The 16,768-nt window shown below is 48.5% G+C and overlaps 3 protein-coding genes and 1 non-coding gene across 8 annotated transcripts in view; 1 reads left to right on the top strand and 3 right to left on the bottom strand.

Annotated features, from left to right (window-relative positions):
• Positions 1–8,814, bottom strand: Ranbp1 (RAN binding protein 1). 2 transcript variants are annotated; one of them, XM_031363348.1, is made up of 6 exons: positions 8,597–8,814; positions 7,313–7,449; positions 4,935–5,092; positions 1,749–1,877; positions 896–961; positions 1–399 (listed from the first exon to the last, which is right to left on the bottom strand). In XM_031363348.1, exons 1-6 carry the CDS (start codon positions 8,609–8,611, stop codon positions 293–295), a joined length of 612 nt encoding a protein of 203 aa, XP_031219208.1. In that variant the 5' UTR covers positions 8,612–8,814; the 3' UTR covers positions 1–292. The 2 variants fall into 2 exon arrangements, with proteins under 2 accessions (XP_031219208.1, XP_031219209.1); XM_031363349.1 differs by lacking the exon at positions 8,597–8,814 and adding an exon at positions 8,177–8,485.
• On the bottom strand, positions 722–847 carry LOC116086746. Its single transcript, XR_004117098.1, has one exon. It is a non-coding gene; the product is annotated as a small nucleolar RNA SNORA77 (small nucleolar RNA).
• Positions 8,815–8,889: 75 nt separating the features above from the next.
• On the top strand, positions 8,890–13,408 carry Trmt2a (tRNA methyltransferase 2 homolog A). Of its 4 annotated transcripts, none has more exons than XM_031363344.1 (12): positions 8,890–9,360; positions 9,555–10,102; positions 10,506–10,614; positions 10,851–11,032; positions 11,187–11,301; positions 11,391–11,506; positions 11,581–11,692; positions 12,138–12,260; positions 12,414–12,489; positions 12,695–12,811; positions 12,899–12,995; positions 13,075–13,408. In XM_031363344.1, exons 1-12 carry the CDS (start codon positions 9,331–9,333, stop codon positions 13,292–13,294), a joined length of 1,845 nt encoding a protein of 614 aa, XP_031219204.1. In that variant the 5' UTR covers positions 8,890–9,330; the 3' UTR covers positions 13,295–13,408. The 4 variants fall into 4 exon arrangements, with proteins under 4 accessions (XP_031219204.1, XP_031219206.1, XP_031219207.1 ...); XM_031363346.1 differs by having other exon boundaries at positions 8,891–9,318; XM_031363347.1 differs by having other exon boundaries at positions 8,891–9,296.
• A 451-nt stretch (positions 13,409–13,859) lies between these two features.
• Positions 13,860–16,768, bottom strand: part of Dgcr8 (DGCR8 microprocessor complex subunit) — a 35,333-nt gene continuing 32,424 nt past the window's right edge. The window contains exon 14 of the mRNA XM_031363343.1: positions 13,860–15,499. Coding sequence (XP_031219203.1) covers positions 15,416–15,499 — 84 coding nt within the window. The 3' untranslated portion in view covers positions 13,860–15,415. The remainder of the gene's footprint in view (positions 15,500–16,768) is intronic.

Here is a 16,768-nt window from a genome sequence, read left to right on the forward strand (position 1 = left end):
TCCAGGTTTTCAAAGGCATTTTTTTATTCACTATTTTTGATGACTATAAATAAGTGTTTCCACTATGGAAAAGAAAGTTAGCACAGTACATTTTCATGACTGGGGAATGGATTTCTGAAGTCATGTTCAATGGTGTCAAAACTTGAAGGAAAAAAAAAGTTTAAAAAACAACCTGAAGGTTGGAATTCAGTTCTTTATAAAGTCCCTTGTAAAAACAAAACAGAATAAAAACAAACCTTAAAGGGTAGGGCAAATTTTTAAAAAGGAAAGGAAAGGAAAAAGACAGAGTGATTCATTGCTTCTCCTCAGACTTCTCTTCAGCCTCATCTCTGGCCTCCCTCACTGAAAGGGCTTCCAGCTTCTCAGCCACCTTTTCGGCATTATCATTTTTGCCTGGTCCTGCAAAAACAGGTAATCGCAGTAAGACAACAGAGAAGTCTGGCCGTGAGACTGCACTGCTCTTGGCACTCACCTGCTCCCCAAGCATTACCCACCACTCTCCCCAGATGGGCCCAGCAAGTTGCTGGTGATGTATGGTCATCACCCAGGCCCCATCTGCCCCAGAGGAACAGAAAACAGAATTCGTTGAGAAAACGAGGAATATATCTTAAAAAGCCCTTTCACTCCTGGTGGGTTCCAAAGAGCTGTGACTCAGCTCTGTACCTGAAACTGACCACAAATACTACGAGGCCAACATAAGGCCAAAGCCTACAAGGCATCAGGCTGTGTCCCCAGGCAACTGCACTGCCTCTGACAGGCAGAGGCAGCCACAGCACTCTGGATTGTTTCTTTGGCAGATGGAAAAAGCACCAGACTGGAGCTGCAGCCAGGTGCAGAGTGAATCTGCACAGAAGCTTCACAACCCCCCCCCCCATCACCCCAGGCACCACGTCACCTTTCTTTTCTCTCTCTTCAATTTCTTTCCTGCATTCTTCAAACTTTGTTTTGAACTTTTGTGCATCTGTAAAAAGAAAAGGAACTAATGTCTGAAAGTTCTCAAAGTAGACTGGCAATATCCTAAAGTTCTGAAGAGCCAACTCGTGGTCCTCAATGCTATTTTTTCTAGACGGGAATCCTACTACATATCCCTGGCTGTCCTGGAACTCAAGATATCCATCTGCCTCTGCCTACTAAATGCTGGGATTAAAGGCATGCGTTACCACGCCCAGCCCCAATGGCAATTTCTGACTATTTAATACGTGCAGTGAATCCCTCCTGAGGCCACTGACTCTGCTCAGCTAGCTGTCTATCACAATCAGACAACCAAGGACCAACGCTCTTACTGTAGGCTCTACTCACGTTAGAGGGGCTACCAGATACACATTATATCTCCCATACCAAGGGCAAAGCTCACTTTCACAAGAGCACCAGCCACTAGGGCATTTGCCATGGTACCTGCTGACTCTCCATGATCCCCAAGGCACAGCTTTGTGGCAATTCACACTAGAAAGATTCCCCCATGGAAGAGAGATCAGCCAGGGCTTGCAGATCTCTGCAGTCTTTGCTGGTACAGGTGCCTAAGCGTCCGTAGGGGACACCAGTGTCCCAGTCTTGAGGAACCAGAAACCAAGCAGAAGCAGCAGCAGGAGGAAACTCTAGGGTGTGTCTCTGGTTCCACACACCTGATGGGAGTCAACTGGATGCAACAACTGTTTATACAGACCCCTAGAATTTCAGAGGCTCTGCATGCTTTGGGCTAACATCAGCTGCCCAGCAGGTGACCCACAGTTTGGGCAAGTTCTGCTTACTCTCAGCATTTAGGAAGCGGATGGCGAGCAGCTCAGGCTTGGGGCACTCGTCAGCAAAGTCGGCGTGGGTATTCCAGACCCAGGCTCGGTCACTGCCAGCATTCGGCTTCAGCTCCATCATTGGTGTGACTAGGGGAGAGAAGCCTGTGAGGACAGTGGCCAAACCACCCAGCCCTCACCAACCTGCTCACCAAGTGAGAGAACCCACTTCAGTCATCATGGAATCTGGAATCTGAGATCCAAGCTGTTGTACCTGATTACCCTCTGAGCCACGCAACCACCATACTGGGGTACTCAACTATGCCCACTTGCAAATTATCCCAGCTGGGCTTAACTGTTTGTATCTCCTCAAGGTCAGAAGGGGTCAGAGACCCCACTTGAGTATCCAGCTAGTTCCTATCACTGGTTGTGTGCAATTCTGCCCTAATTGCATGTGCTCTCCTCCAGGGGGGCTAGAGAATTAGGTTGGGAAAGACTAAGGGAGTGGGGAGGGATTTTACCTATGGAGAAGCCATCATCCCTGCTAGGTCAAAACTTTCCAAGTACAGCCTGACGGGGTAAGGAGCACCAATACCCTATAAATAACCCTTCACCTCTGTTCTTTAAGAAAGCCCAATAACCTCATTGGTTCCCAGAGTAGTTTGGTGCCATCATACCTTGATTTGTCATTAGGATCTTAAAATAAGTATAGATATTCCACTCCTGGGAAGGAATGTTAAAATATAGGCCTACACAACTCTACACCCTGATGCAAACCACATCTGCTTAAAACCAGAACAATCCTTATGTGGGAACAAGCTCCAATCCTGAAGCACAGGCTCTGTCTCATGACGTTTTAAGGGCAGCTACTCCAGCTCAAACCTAAGTGTAACCAACATATGGCTATAAACATAACATGCCCACACCAGCACGAACCTAGCTGACTGAAAGGTAGGAACACAGAAGCAAAGGAGTCTGAAAGCAGGGCTATAGTCCAGAAAGAACACAAGCAATGGATACCAGAATCCTATGACAAACGCTAGTGTGTCATGGAAAATAAGTCATGACTCAGACATATTTATTCTGAATTCCTCAGGTCCTAAGAACCAAGGGAGGGCTAAGCACTGACAAATACCTGTCCTCCACTGAACGTCTGGTCATCTAGAATATCACTCACTGGTATATACGCCCAGCCACTAGTCCCTGTACCCTTGGCAGCATTTCCAGGATTTCAGGGAGGCCCTCTGACCACACATGACAGCTAAAGTTGGAATTCAAAAGATCTGAGCCACACCAGGCCAACAGTGGACTTAGACACTGTACATTATCCACATTCTAACTTTCCCCATACCTCACTTGAGGCCTGGAGGGGTTTGAATTGAGAATGGCCCTCGGAGGCTCAGATTTGCATTGCTTGGTTCTCAGTTGAAGGACAGTTTGAAAGGATTAGGAGGAGCGGCCTTGTTAGACTGGGCGTGGCTTTGTTGAAAGAAGTATATCACTAGGGGTGGGCTGATGCCAGCAGGCCCAGTGTCTCTTTCCAACTGCTGCCTAAGGACCAGGATGCAAAGCTCTCCCTTAGCTACTGCTCCAGGGCCATGCCTATCTGCTTCCTGACATGATAATGGCATAACCCTCTGAAACTGTAAGCAAGCCACTAATTAAATGCCTTTTATGAGTTGCTGTGGTCATGGTCTTGTCACAGAACAGTGACTAACCAATGCCCAACCTTGACCCCACAACCTGTGGGTGCATGAGACAGAGTTCCACCAGGGGCCCAAGTGGAGGGGATTGCAGAGGCTCCTTCCAGCCAAGCTTTGGGAGCACCTTGATACCCCCATGCCCCAAGGAATGCTCCAAATTGGGACTGAGAAGAGACTGAGGCAACTGTGGGATAGGGAGGGCAAAGATCTTTCTCATGCCCCTGCCTCAGCAAACCACCCTACAGATTAAGCCCTATACCCTGATCTTACCTATAGTCTGTCTATGTACTCAGGATAAAAGATCCTGATGGGCTTAGAAAGTGTAGCCTATAGAAAGACAGTCTGTAGACTGTCTCAGTAAAGGCACTCATCAGTCTCATCCCTAGAACCACAAGGTGAGAGGAGAATCGGCTCCTACAAGTTCCCCCTCAACTGCCAGAGCCATGGCACATACACACACAAAGGAAAGAAAAAATGTGTTCAGTAGATAAAAATCACTAGCTACAAAAGCTCAGTGATCTAATTTGATTCCAGAATTCATGTGAAAGCGTCAAGAACAAATTCCATAAAGTTGTTCTTTGGTCTATACATGGACCCCATCCCCACCAAAAGAAAAAAAAATTTTTTTAAGTTTAGAAAATGTAGATTTTTGCATTAGAGAATCTATGAGGATTAAGAGTAGCTCTGTTAGAGGATGATTTTGTGCACTGTGCCCAGAGATCTGGTTACAGTCTGGACATTAGTATTCAGGATTACTGAAGCATCTCCCATCTCAATGATGTATAAAAATTATTCTCCCTCACCTCTAATTGGCTATAAAGACTTGATCAGCCTATAGCTGAGGAAGAGAGTTAAGGTGGGACTTCTGATCTCAGTAAGGGTATCCTGAATGGAGAGAGTGGATGAGGAATTGCCACAAGAATACGATGGAGCAGGAGCAGCCAGGGCGAGACTTAAGATGGCAGGTAACAGGGCACATGACTGAGTCACTTTAGAACAGATGTCAACCCTGCCCAGTTATAGTGCATTATTTCAAGGCAAAAGGATGTAAATCCATGTACTTTTACACAGCCCAAGATGGATCTAAACAAACAGGGAGGGGTGGCTAGTTGAGACCTCTTTCTAGGCACATAAGACACACCTGAACAAGAGTCCTCCTCATTTACCTTCTTGCAGGCCTGTTCCCTTCCTGTACCATCCCAGAGAACAGCTCAGAGGGAGTAGAACAAACATATCAGAAAGTAAAAAGATGGCAGCTCAGGCATGGGACAACTCCAACTTACCCAGATAACATACACCATAATCCAAGTCTAGCTTGGAAATCTACAACCACCCTGGACCTATCTTGCCCACAGCCTGAATTCTCCTAAGTTTCACTGTCACAGTTCACAGACTTGTTTCAAAAAGACTCAAGTTCAATAAGTATCATAAATATACGGCCCCCCCTCCCCTAGTAATAAGCTCCTAAAAACTCTAGTGCATAAAGACCCGAAAGACCACCTACTATAGTGGTTGGCGCAAATCTTTAAGGTTTTGTCCCTCCTCATGAGAAGGCGGATGGTCCCTTTCTCCTTATGCTTCAGAAGCTTGACATCTCCAGTGCCTCGCTCCTTCCATTCTGGGAGGTCATTCTCTGAAGCAAACCGGAACAGCTTTGCACGCCTGTAAGAAAGGCCAGTAAGGAAACATCTAGACAGAGAGGGAACTCACACCTGGACCAACTGCCACAAAGGAACACCTGCTCTTTGGACACTGAGCTTAAGGGTACTGTTGAACACCATGTCCTCCCCAAAAACCTTTTTCTAAGGCCTTTGGGCACCAAGAATTACTAGGCAAAATACAACCCAGGGGAGCACAATAGCCCAACAAATTCCAGGCTGCTTTTACTTCATAGCCAGAAAGATATTCATAGCAAAGGGTTTTTCCCCACAGACACATCTAAGGATATACATGGCCCACAGTAGGTAAAGAAGCTACAGAGGTCTGGGCAACCTACTCACACTAAATGAGTGCCTTATAACTACATAAAGCCTTAGGAATATTATCTTCCACAGGCCTAGCAACAGCTTCCTATTACAAGAAACCTTTCATAGCCTCCAGGGTTCAGGCACCCAGTACCTGCAATGAGTCCAGCACAACTGTCTCTCGGGCCAAACCAGCACCCTTCCTCTGTAGCCCCATTTGCTCTTACAGAGCCTCTGCTTTCCTCCAAATTCAGTCCTGCCCAAGGAGACTGTGTCTTCACTTAACTCCTTAAGAGAAAGTTCAAAGGCCCTTATATTAAGGCACAAAATACTGTCTCCAAAACTATACAGAGGACACTAGGGTACTTTCAGCATCAAGTGGACAAAATTAAGCACCACATAACTCAGGGAGATGCTACCCTCACCCATTTTTGTGGAACAGAGCTCTGGACCACCACCTTCTAGTTAGTACAAAGGTGTACTTATGGCTCTCCTTGGGCAATCCTCCCTCCCTTCAGAGTAGAAGAACCTTTAACATCTTAGGCATACCTGAAAATTTGACATTAGTGAATTCTCTTGATTTTCCTACATGATACACTGCCACATAAAGTTGAGACTGAGGTCCATACCACTGCTAGCACTCTCAGATTTCATACTCGCTTTTTGTTTGTTTTCGAGACAGGGTTTCTCTGTGTAGCCCTGGCTGTCCTTGAACTCAGAAATCCCCCTGCCTCTGCCTCCCAAGTGCTGGGACTAAAGGCGTGCACCACCACCGCCCTGCAATCTCATACTTTCTAACCTGCAAAACCATGAGCTGGAGGCTGAAGAGATGGCTCTGCAGTTAAGAGCACTGGCTACTCTTCCAGAGGTCCAAATGGCAACTCACAACTGTCTGTTACTTTAGTCCCAAGGGATCCACTTTCTTCTGGCCTCCTTTAGCACATTGTGTAGAGATAGCTATCAATACAGGCAAAACACCCCCCCCACACACACACACATAAAAATTAACAAGAGCTAACCAAACCCCAATCTTTAAGAATATACAGTTAAGGCATTAGAAAACAAAGCAGAAAAAAAGAAAAGCAAAGAAGACTCTGCTCAACAAAGAAAGGGAGGGAGCCCTATCTGGCAAAAAAGGTCTCACCATGTAGTCCTGGAACTTGGTTATATATAGATTGACCTTCAATGCACAGAAATCTGCCTGCCTCTGCCTCCCAAGTGCTGAGACTAAAGGTTCGAGTCACCACAGCCTGCTGGAGACACCCAAGTGACAGAACAGTGATGGGGACACCCTTCACATGACTGGCCACAAGGCAGCAGGGTACCAGGCAAAGTTTTTGGCAGAGAAATGGCTGAATTTTCATTGTAAGACTAGTCACCATACAAATCCAGGTACTTACTTACTTTCTTCTTCTTTTTTTTTTTATCCAGACAGGGTTTCTCTGTATAGCCCTGGTTGTCCTGGAACTCACTCAGTAGACCAGGCTGGCCTTGAACTCAGAAATCCGTCTGCCTCTGCCTCCCAAGTGCTGGGATTAAAGGCGTGTGCCACCGCCGCTTGGCTCCAGGCACTTTCTTAAAACAGCCTTTATCAAGCTGGGTCCAAGCCATGAAATTCACAGAAATCAAGGTGCCCAGCCACCCTAGAATTCTATGCAGTTCCAGATAGAAATCACAAAGAGGCTACGCCAGAAAGTATCACTAAGGCTTATATATGAAAGAGACACAACATGGGACAGAATTCCTAGCTTGGCTGGCTCCTCTAGAAACTGAAGAGGAAAACATAAGTGGTCCAACTATGGTTGCTGGGTACTGCAAATTTTGAAAGAAATGCCCTGCAGAGAACTGCTTCCTGTCCACTCTTTTTTCTCAGTCAGCCCCTGTAAAGAGACTTTACAGGACACCTTAGCAGACTTACATCTTAAAAAGTTCCTCTTCATCTTCCTCCAGCGTTTTAATTTCTTGCTCAGGAAGAGAAACTATTGGCTCGAACTGAGGGTCGTGGTTAGACTCATCTGCATTCTCTGTGGAAGTATCATGGTCCTCGTGACTGTCCTGTGTAGAGAAGGTAGAAGTGATGCTGCTGGCTGGTGGACATGGTCCACAGTGGGCATCATCAATCACAAATGGCACCTGAAAAATGAAGACAGGCCTCCCCCAGATTGGAAATTAAGCCTTCGGTCTTATCATTCACATCACCTGATTGTCTTTACAACCAGCATCACAAAAACCACAGGAGACCATGAAACAAGACAATGGATTCTGACCCTCCTCCTACACACTCAATTGGTTACACACAAGTCCTAGGCAAAGTAGCTTGAGTGAAATGCCCTTTCGTAAAATAAAATGATACCCACCATAAAAAGAATGTGATAAACTCAAGAGGAAGAGCAACCATAACAGTTTTTACTGAGGATTATCCAAGCACTTGTTAGTTTACTAGGAAACTACGGGAGTACTAGCATCTACATGAGTTTACAACCCCTCCAGCAATTTTACCCAAGGTTGAAATTTTAAGCTGAAAGAAGCTAATCAAAGTATGACAAATAAGCTCTAGGATTCTGACCCAACTTGGAGAATTACAAGGACATGCACGTTTAAATCTGACAAGATCACGTGCTTTGATAATACAGAGAAATCCCAGAGTCACTACCTAACTCTACAAGATAAAGAAACAGAACCCTTTCGTTCGGTTTCTCAGCACTGCGGCTAAGCTGCGGTCGACACACGAGCCACCAACAAAGCCACCCCCGCCCAGAGTCCGCGCGTCCAATATGTGTACCCTGCGCTGGGACGCGAGCTTCCCCCACCGAAGGCGGAGTGACCTAATGAATGAAGGGGTCTGCGGGCAACTGGAAGAAGGATTGCCGACGCTAATGGAAAGATCGCAAGTGGGTCACGACCAAGGAGATCGGCCGCCTCCAGGTCCCCAGGTGAAGCCGGGAGCCCAGTTTGGTTATGGCTGTTCTTCCGCAGACCACAAGGTCACGCGCTGCCCTGTAGCCCCCGAGAATGGAGTCTTGGCCGGTAGCTCCCACTCCCGGACCCCAAAGACCTCGAGCACCCCAGGCCCCGGCGCCTCGACAGGCCCCGAACCCGCAAGCCAGCGAGGGTTGGAGGCCCAAGCGCGGGCCGCCCACGTGGCCGCCCATAGCGGCCCTTGCCTCTCGGCCTGCCCAGCCCCACCCGGGCCTCACTGTACCTTGGCGGCCGCCATGGGGGCGCGGCGACGGCGGCTCGACTAGCTCAGGCGTCGCTGGCTCGGCGGCCTCTGGGCGGCTAGTCGCAGGCAGCTCCTTCCCTCCGCGTCTGGCGCCGGCGTCTCCCGCCCGTCCGCTCTTCCCTCCGCCCCCCGACCCGAACCCTGACCCCTGACCCCAGCGGCGGGAAACGCGCAGTGATTCAAAACCAGTGCAGCTTTATTGGCTCTGACGGCGGACATTCATTGTCCGGCCCGCCCCGCGCTTCCCGCCAAAACGCCCGCGGCGCATGCCCGGCCGCGCCTCAGCCGGGGAAGCGCGCTTTCCCGGCGACCCGCGCGCGCACTTCCGCCTGCAAGAGGTGAGTGTCTCCGACGCCGGCGTGAGCGGCTGGTGGAGGGATCGGCCGGGACTCGGCGCGTGGCGGTGACGTCATCGGAAGCCAAGCCTTTAGAGAACTGAGACGCGGCTGGCGTGCGCTGGCCGACTGAAGGCAGGCGGAGCGGAGCGTGTGTCCCTCGCGGGCAGTGCATTTGCAGACCTCAGTCCCGGCTCTGAGCACCCGAGTTCTGAGTCCCCGTGTGCAGCTGCGGTATCCCATCGCGGCGGCGTACCTCGTATCTGAGCCCCTGTTGTGTGAGAGGCCTAGCTGGTGGTCCTCTTGAGCACCCGGGTCCGGGCAACAGACGAGCCAGGCGATGAGTGAGCTGGACACGGAAGTAAAGCAAAGGGAGACATGCTGGAGATGTGGACGGGGTGGGCGGAGGTGGGTTTGGCAGCAGTCATTACTGTCGGATCAAAGATAGGATCGGGGAGAACTGGGTCTCAGAGTAGAAGAGCGGGTTTGGCCAGGGCTGCGTGTAGTGTGCGCTAAAGATTTGTCAGCGGTTTGGGGAGCAAGCCTGAGGCAGTAGTCATATGAGTTACAGCCTTCAGCCTGGCCCATGTGTTCCCACATAGGTTCCGGAGCACATGGAGGACTGCGGCCAGGATGCCAGTGCAGTACACAGCTCTGCGGCCCCACTATGTCAAGAAGAGGAAGAGGGGCCTGGGCCAGCTGCAGGGCCAGGAACTCAGCCTGGGCTCTACAGCTACATAAGGGACGACTTGTTCACCTCGGAGATCTTTAAACTAGAGCTCCAAAATGTACCTCGCCACGCCAGCTTCAGTGACGTCCGGCGGTTTTTAGGCCGTTTTGGCCTACAGTCTCACAAAATCAAACTCTTTGGACAACCACCATGTGCCTTTGTAACATTTCGAAGCGCTGCCGAACGAGACAAGGCCTTGCGAGTACTGCACGGAGCTCTCTGGAAAGGCCGCCCGCTCAGCGTTCGCCTGGCCCGACCCAAGGCTGACCCCATGGCTAGGAAGAGGCGACAAGAAGGTGACAGTGAGCCACCAGCAACACAAATTGCCGATGTGGTGACCCCTCTTTGGACAGTGCCCTACACTGAGCAGCTAGAGCAGAAGCGACTGGAATGTGAGCGGGTGCTACAGAAACTGGCCAAGTGAGTGTGGCAGTGACATCCCAAGCAGAGCGGGGTTTTGTTCTTGGCCTGGTCCACTAGCCTTATAAGCAATTCAGGATACACACAGGGCTAATGTCAATGGTTCTCAACCTGTGGGTCACCAGACTATTTCACAGGTTGCCCAAGACCACCACCAAAGACATTTACATTATAATTTAACATTGGCAAAATTACAGCTACAAAGTAACAACAAAAACTTATGGTTGGAGATCACATTACAGGGTCACATGCACCAATAGGAAGGTTGAGAATCACCAGTCTAAAGTAGCCGACTAAAGAACCCTTAAGGCCCACAACAGTAGGACAGTGAGGTCGCAAAGGAATTGCCCAGTATGGAGGGGGAACAGTGTTAAGTCCAACCATGATGTATTTCATCCTGCAGAGAAATTGGGAACACTAATCGTGCCCTGCTACCCTGGCTGCTTTTGCAGAGACAACAGCACAATAAAGCTTGTTGCCCCCTGGAGGGGGTCAAGCCATCACCCCAACAGGTCAGAGAAATCCCATTCTACGTGGGGTGGGGGAGGCTGGCCCTTGTTCATGTTTTATTATGCATATGCTCTTTGACTTTTTTTGCTTTCCATTTCTTCCCAATGTTTGATAAACCAACAGTAAAACATTGTTCTGTCTGCCACCCCTTGGGCAAATCTGGGTCTCCTATCCACTATGGTATTTCTTCCAGTGTTGTGTATTGAGATCTGACTCTTTACTACACTCTCTCCTACAGACTGAGTATCGTAATAAGTGTGAATTTCTGGTCGGAATTGGGGTGGATGGCAAGGACAACACTGTTGGCTGCCGGCTTGGCAAGTACAAGGGTGGAACATGTGCTGTGGCAGCTCCCTTTGACACTGTGCACATTCCAGAGGCCACTAAGCAGGTGGTGAAGGCCTTCCAGGAATTCATTCGGTGGGGACCTTGCCTGGGGCTGGGCTTCTGGAAAGTCCCTGATCCATCTGGGATAAGAGGGTGTGGGCCCTGCACTGGCAGTTGTGTATGTGGGTAAGGGGATAGGGTGCCAGGACAGACAGGCACATACTGAGTGTACTTGTGGTTTCTTCAGTTCCACACCATACTCAGCATATGACCCTGAGACATACACAGGCCACTGGAAGCAACTGACTGTTCGTACCAGCCGCCGAGGCCAGGCCATGGCCATTGCCTACTTCCATCCCCAGGTGTCATGTGGTGGTTCTGTTGGGGGGTGTGTCTGGTACAGGTTGACTTTTGCATAGCCTGATCACCATTTTAATATCCTCTACTACAGAAACTGAGCTCTGAGGAGGTGGCAGGACTAAAGGGCTCCCTGGTGTGCCACTTCATGGAGGGGCCAGGCAAGGCCAGTGGGGTGACCTCCCTCTACTTTGTGGAGGAGGGACAGAGGTGAGGAGCCCAGGTGGAGGCAGGAGGGGCCAGACAGGCCAATGACCCTGACAGATTTGCTCTCTCTTATATAGAAAGACTCCCAGCCAGGAAGGCCTGCCCCTGGAGCATATGGCTGGTGACCAGTGCATCCAGGAAGACCTGCTAGGGCTGACCTTCCGCATCTCCCCTCATGCATTCTTCCAGGTAGCATACCTCTTGTGAAAATAAAGACACATGGAGGGAAGCCAGTAACTAGCCTCAAAGAGAGATTTATAGTGAACATTCAGGTAATGGGGGCCCCAGAATAAAGTATAGGATAATGGATATTTGCTAGTGATTGGCCCCTTCGCAGTCACCCAATGATGTGCATGGCCTTATTGCCTTCTGCTGAACCCAGAACAGGATCAGTCACTTTCACTGCTGTAAAAACCCTATGGAGATAGAGAAGGGAGAGTCCAAAATCTCTTGCATGAGGTATGCAGTCACTCTCAGTTGTGAAGTCAGGGGAAAAACTCTCTATTGATGAGGGTCTCAAATGATTTGATTTTTAAGAGACTGGGTGAGGTCACTGGTATGTAGAAAAAATGGGACCCAAACAATGTGGGATGCTAGCCTACACTGGAATATACTATGGCTAACTAACCTCCAGGTAAACACACCTGCAGCTGAGGTGCTCTACACAGTCATCCAGGAATGGGCCCAGCTAGATGGGGGCAGTACAGTGTTGGACGTGTGCTGTGGCACTGGCACTATAGGCCTGGCCCTGGCTCCGGTAAGCCTCCCAGCCCTAGGTAAGACCACCCTACCCTGTTATCATGAGCCTAGCCTGAAGGCCAAGGCTACTACCCTGTTCCTGATATAACCAGTTCTGTTTTCCTTTCCCAAGCAACCCGGGCAATGAGACTTATCTATCTTTCCATTTCAGAAGGTGAAGAGAGTAGTTGGGATTGAACTGTGCCAGGAGGCTGTGGAGGATGCTCGTGTGAACGCCCTCACCAATGGTGAGAACCTTTGTAACACATGCCAGGCAGGTGGTCTGGAATACTGTGCCTACAATATCCTGAGATATTAAGGATCTTTTGAGGAATGGGGTGCTGAGGGATCTGTAGACTTCAGAAGGTTTTTTTTGGCCTATGTGCTACCTAAGCTTGCTAAGCAATCCCAATGGCAGGCCCATAGGCTACTGACGACTATGATTATCTCCAGAGCTGAGCAATGTTGAGTTCCACTGCGGCAGGGCTGAGGATCTGGTGCCAGGTTTGGTGAGCAGACTGTCTTCCCAGCAACTTGTAGCTGTTCTAGACCCACCACGGGCTGGCCTACGTGAGTGGCTTCCATTTGGGGTGGGGTGGGGGCAAAAAAAAAAACTATGTTGGGTAGTCAACCACTAGCCCCTCTGTGACTTGCTAGATTCTAAGGTGATTCTGGCCATCCGGAAAGCTGAGAACATCAAGCGGCTCCTGTATGTTTCCTGCAACCCCAGGGCAGCCATGGGCAACTTTGTGGAGTAAGTATGTAGGCCAGAGCACTGCCTGCTGCCTAGAGGAATTTCTGTGGGGCTAACATTGGTACCTCTCTCCCACCAGTCTCTGCAGGGCCCCATCTAACCGAGTGAAGGGCATCCCATTCCACCCAGTCAAGGCTGTAGCAGTGGACCTGTTCCCACAGACTCCACACTGTGAGATGCTTATCCTGTTTGAGAGGATGCAACAACACCCCAATGGCATAGGAGTCCTGGAACATCAAGACCTTCAAACCCCAAGAAATCTTTCTGATATCACTCCACAGGAAACAGAGACTTCTTAGGGGAAGTATAGGAGCACAGGAAGGCTGGAGAGCTGGGGTCTGCCAGCTGAACACCTGTGTCCTAATAATTGGATAGCCAGATTCTAGAATAAACAAATGCTGATTTTACTGACATTTCTTTGGTGAGCCAGAGCTTTAACTCACTCTACTTTGCCACCCATTAAGTAAGGCACATGCCCTGGACAATCCTTTCTGAAAGGCGTGAAGGACTCACAGAATGTGATTTTGACCTTGAACTCAATAGCTTTCATGTTCTATGCAGACCAGACTAGCCTCACAGATGTGCTTGCTTATGACTCCCTCCTGAGTGCTGAGGTTAAAGTGTGTGCCTGCAGAATGACAGAGCTTGCTTAAATTTGGGCCCAGAGAGCCATGTTTTAGGACCAGGCACCAACCAGATATTCCAGGGGAGCACTAAGGATGGCTGAACACGTCTATGCTGAGTTCATATGGAGTTAGGTGTGTCCACTAAGGCACTTAAAAACACAATTGACTATAGGACAGTCCTGGCCAGTTGAAGATTCACAAATATCCAGCACTCCCATCAGAAGAAAGAAACCAGCCATTCCCTTTTGGACAGTTTTATGTGCTCAGACAATCATGGTTTACCCTACAGCCTTGGCCAACACACAAAAAACAGCATCAGCACAGGCTCCCACCCATATGAGACAGGGAGGGCACTGGAGACCAGAATTGTGTGGCAGCACCTATTGACAGTGCCTGGGTCAGTGAGGCTTTAGAGATACCACCATTACCATATGCTTTTTCAATGTTAAGTCTAAATGTTTTAAGGGCAATGGTTAGTCAAAAGACTGAACACAATTGAATGGGAGGCAGAAAAGAAGTGTCCAAGTCTACCAACTTGATTAAGGGTTCTTTTTGCCAAGATTAACACAGACATTAACTGCTGTCACACACATGGTTAGGGAGGAGGAAGATGCTGTTGGGAGGTCCACAGTTGCCATTCTTTCTAACAGCACACATCACCCATATATCTTCAGATACATGGTGAGAGACACTGAGCACGTAGAATGTAGCCCCTCTGAACAGTTACTGGGGCTCTGAACACCCCTCTACTCAATAACCATCTACAGGGGCTATCCAATGAGTGCAAGTAGACAAAAAACCTAAAATCAGGCCTGGCTGCACAGAGCAGCTACCCTTGAGATCAAGAGACACCACAACTACTTATCATGTACAATGTGCCAGCCAGCTCTTGGTCAGTGATGGGCTACACTGAAGGCCTATTTATGCATGTCTACCTGTTGAAATGCATGATTCTAAATCTTTCATTCTTACTGTAAAAGTTTCTCTCCAAATTTTAAAACATCATAAAAGCTTTAAAAATTGGTGAACAGATGGGCTTGATTGTGCAAAAATCTCTGTAAAAAATTGTTGCTAAAGTTTATCCAAGGTGGAAGCTTCAGTATCCAGAAGACGGCTGTTAGGACATTAAGACTTCATAAGAAAAAGGGTCAACCAGACTAACACTCAGAATCTTGACGGTTCAGTATCTTCACTGCAATCTCAGAAGAGTATTTCTGGTGCTAAAATTTTGTTTTATTTTAAGCCAAAATAGCCTGAAATATTCCTTTCTGCTATAACTTTTTCAGAAGAAAATGGGAAACACACAAAGCAGGTAGTACAACAGGACAGGATACCTGCATCTTCTGACCAAGTCTCAGTGGCTCCACCAGAAAGAACCATAGCAAAGGGGCTAACTGGCATCACAGGCCAGCCAAAGCTATAAAACCTGGTCATCCCATCTATTAATGAAGTATTACTTCTTGTCAGTGCATATAGTGTACTAAAATTAATGAAAACCTTCATAAAAAGTCTGCAGCAGATACATACAAGCAGGATCTACAGCTGTATCAGCTTCCACTTGTGCAGTTAACTTATAACTGATCCTTAAGTATATCCAGTCACATTGAGAGCAGCTTGTCCAGAACTGCTTCTTTGCATGTGTACTGTGTAGTCATAGCTGTCCCCATGTGCCAGAGCCAGAGCCCAGACACTGCCACAGGGAAGGAACTTAGGTTGGAGGCCTGGTGCTGCTGCAGAGTGATGATGTGTGGCTGATGGTCTCCTGGGTAGCACTGTTGGCCCATGCTGCCTACCTCATACATCCACTGTGCACAAGGGCTCACCACCAGGCTGGGCAGATGCTACAATTGACATCTTGGGTTTCTTCCGAGTCTCCTCCTGGAAGAACAGAGGTCAATGATGCTAAAGGTGGGCCTAGCAAAGAGGTTCACAAGAGTGAAAAGGTGGAAGCCCCTGAATTCTGAGGGCACAAATGCTTGTGATACCTGGCTAGAGGGAAGGGAGAGGGAGTGGGCTAGGTTGGGGCAGGCCAGGGGGTTCTCCTCAGATAGCCAGGGTAGACTCCCATGTGCTGCAGCTTCCCTGGCCATCTAGAGATACCCAGAATAGAAGAATTTGCAACAAACTAGGTTCCACTCCTCCAAGGTGAGTATCATCCTAGCATTGCTTGCTTGCCTAGAAGCCCAGTGAATTTCTCCACAAACAGAAGTATGTGTCTTAGGCTTGTTGCTTTGATTCCCACAACTAATCTCTTAAAAAGAATCAAGCTAGAAAGTCCTGCTTATTCTAGCAGACAAGCCCCACCCCTACCTGAGAGCAGTAGAAATGCAACAGGCAATAAACATTTGGTCCTCAGAGTTTGTGTTAATATGCCAGAGCTGGAAATGCTCCCAACTCAGAGGGCCTAAGGGTATGAGTGATTACAAGATACCGCCAGAGGCCAGGAAACAATGTCAATAATACAGCCCACATGGAATAAGATATCTATGGCAGGGCTGGAGAGATGGCTGAGTGGTTAAGAGCACTGACTGCTCTTCCAGAGGTCCTTGAGTTCAATTCCCAGCAACCACATGGTGGCTCACAATCATCTGCAATGGAGTCTGATGCACTCTTCTGAAGAGAGCAATGGTGAATACATAAATAGATCTTAAAAAAAAAAAAAAAGCTAGGCAGTGGTGGCACATGCCTTTGATCCTAGCACTCATGAGAGACCAGCTGGTATCTGTGAGTTTGAGGCCAACCTGGTCTACAGAGTGAGTTCCCCAACAGCCAGGGCTACACAGAGAAACCCTTCCTCGAAAAACAAAACAACACAAAAGATACCTATTGTAGTTTTATGAAGTTTCACCAAGACTAAGTTCTACCTAGGCTTATGATCTTTTTTTGAGTTATCAAACAAGACCAGTGCATAATCCTTTCTTTCAAATGACTCCTAATTGGAACCTTTAGCCACTAAAAGGCTGGCCTGTCTGCTCTTTAACTCAACTTAAGACAAAGTCATTTTAGGAAAGCATCACCTGTGCTAGAACTTAAAAAAAAAGTCAACCTCGTCTGGAAGAAGGATTAAGCATCTCCAGAGTCTGGGATCAGAAACAGGCTCCTAGGATCTAACTACAAGGAAGGGGCTAATCCAGCAACTGTGATGGG

This window comes from Mastomys coucha, unplaced genomic scaffold (assembly GCF_008632895.1).
Source record: "Mastomys coucha isolate ucsf_1 unplaced genomic scaffold, UCSF_Mcou_1 pScaffold12, whole genome shotgun sequence".
NCBI classification, from domain to species: Eukaryota; Metazoa; Chordata; class Mammalia; order Rodentia; family Muridae; genus Mastomys; species Mastomys coucha.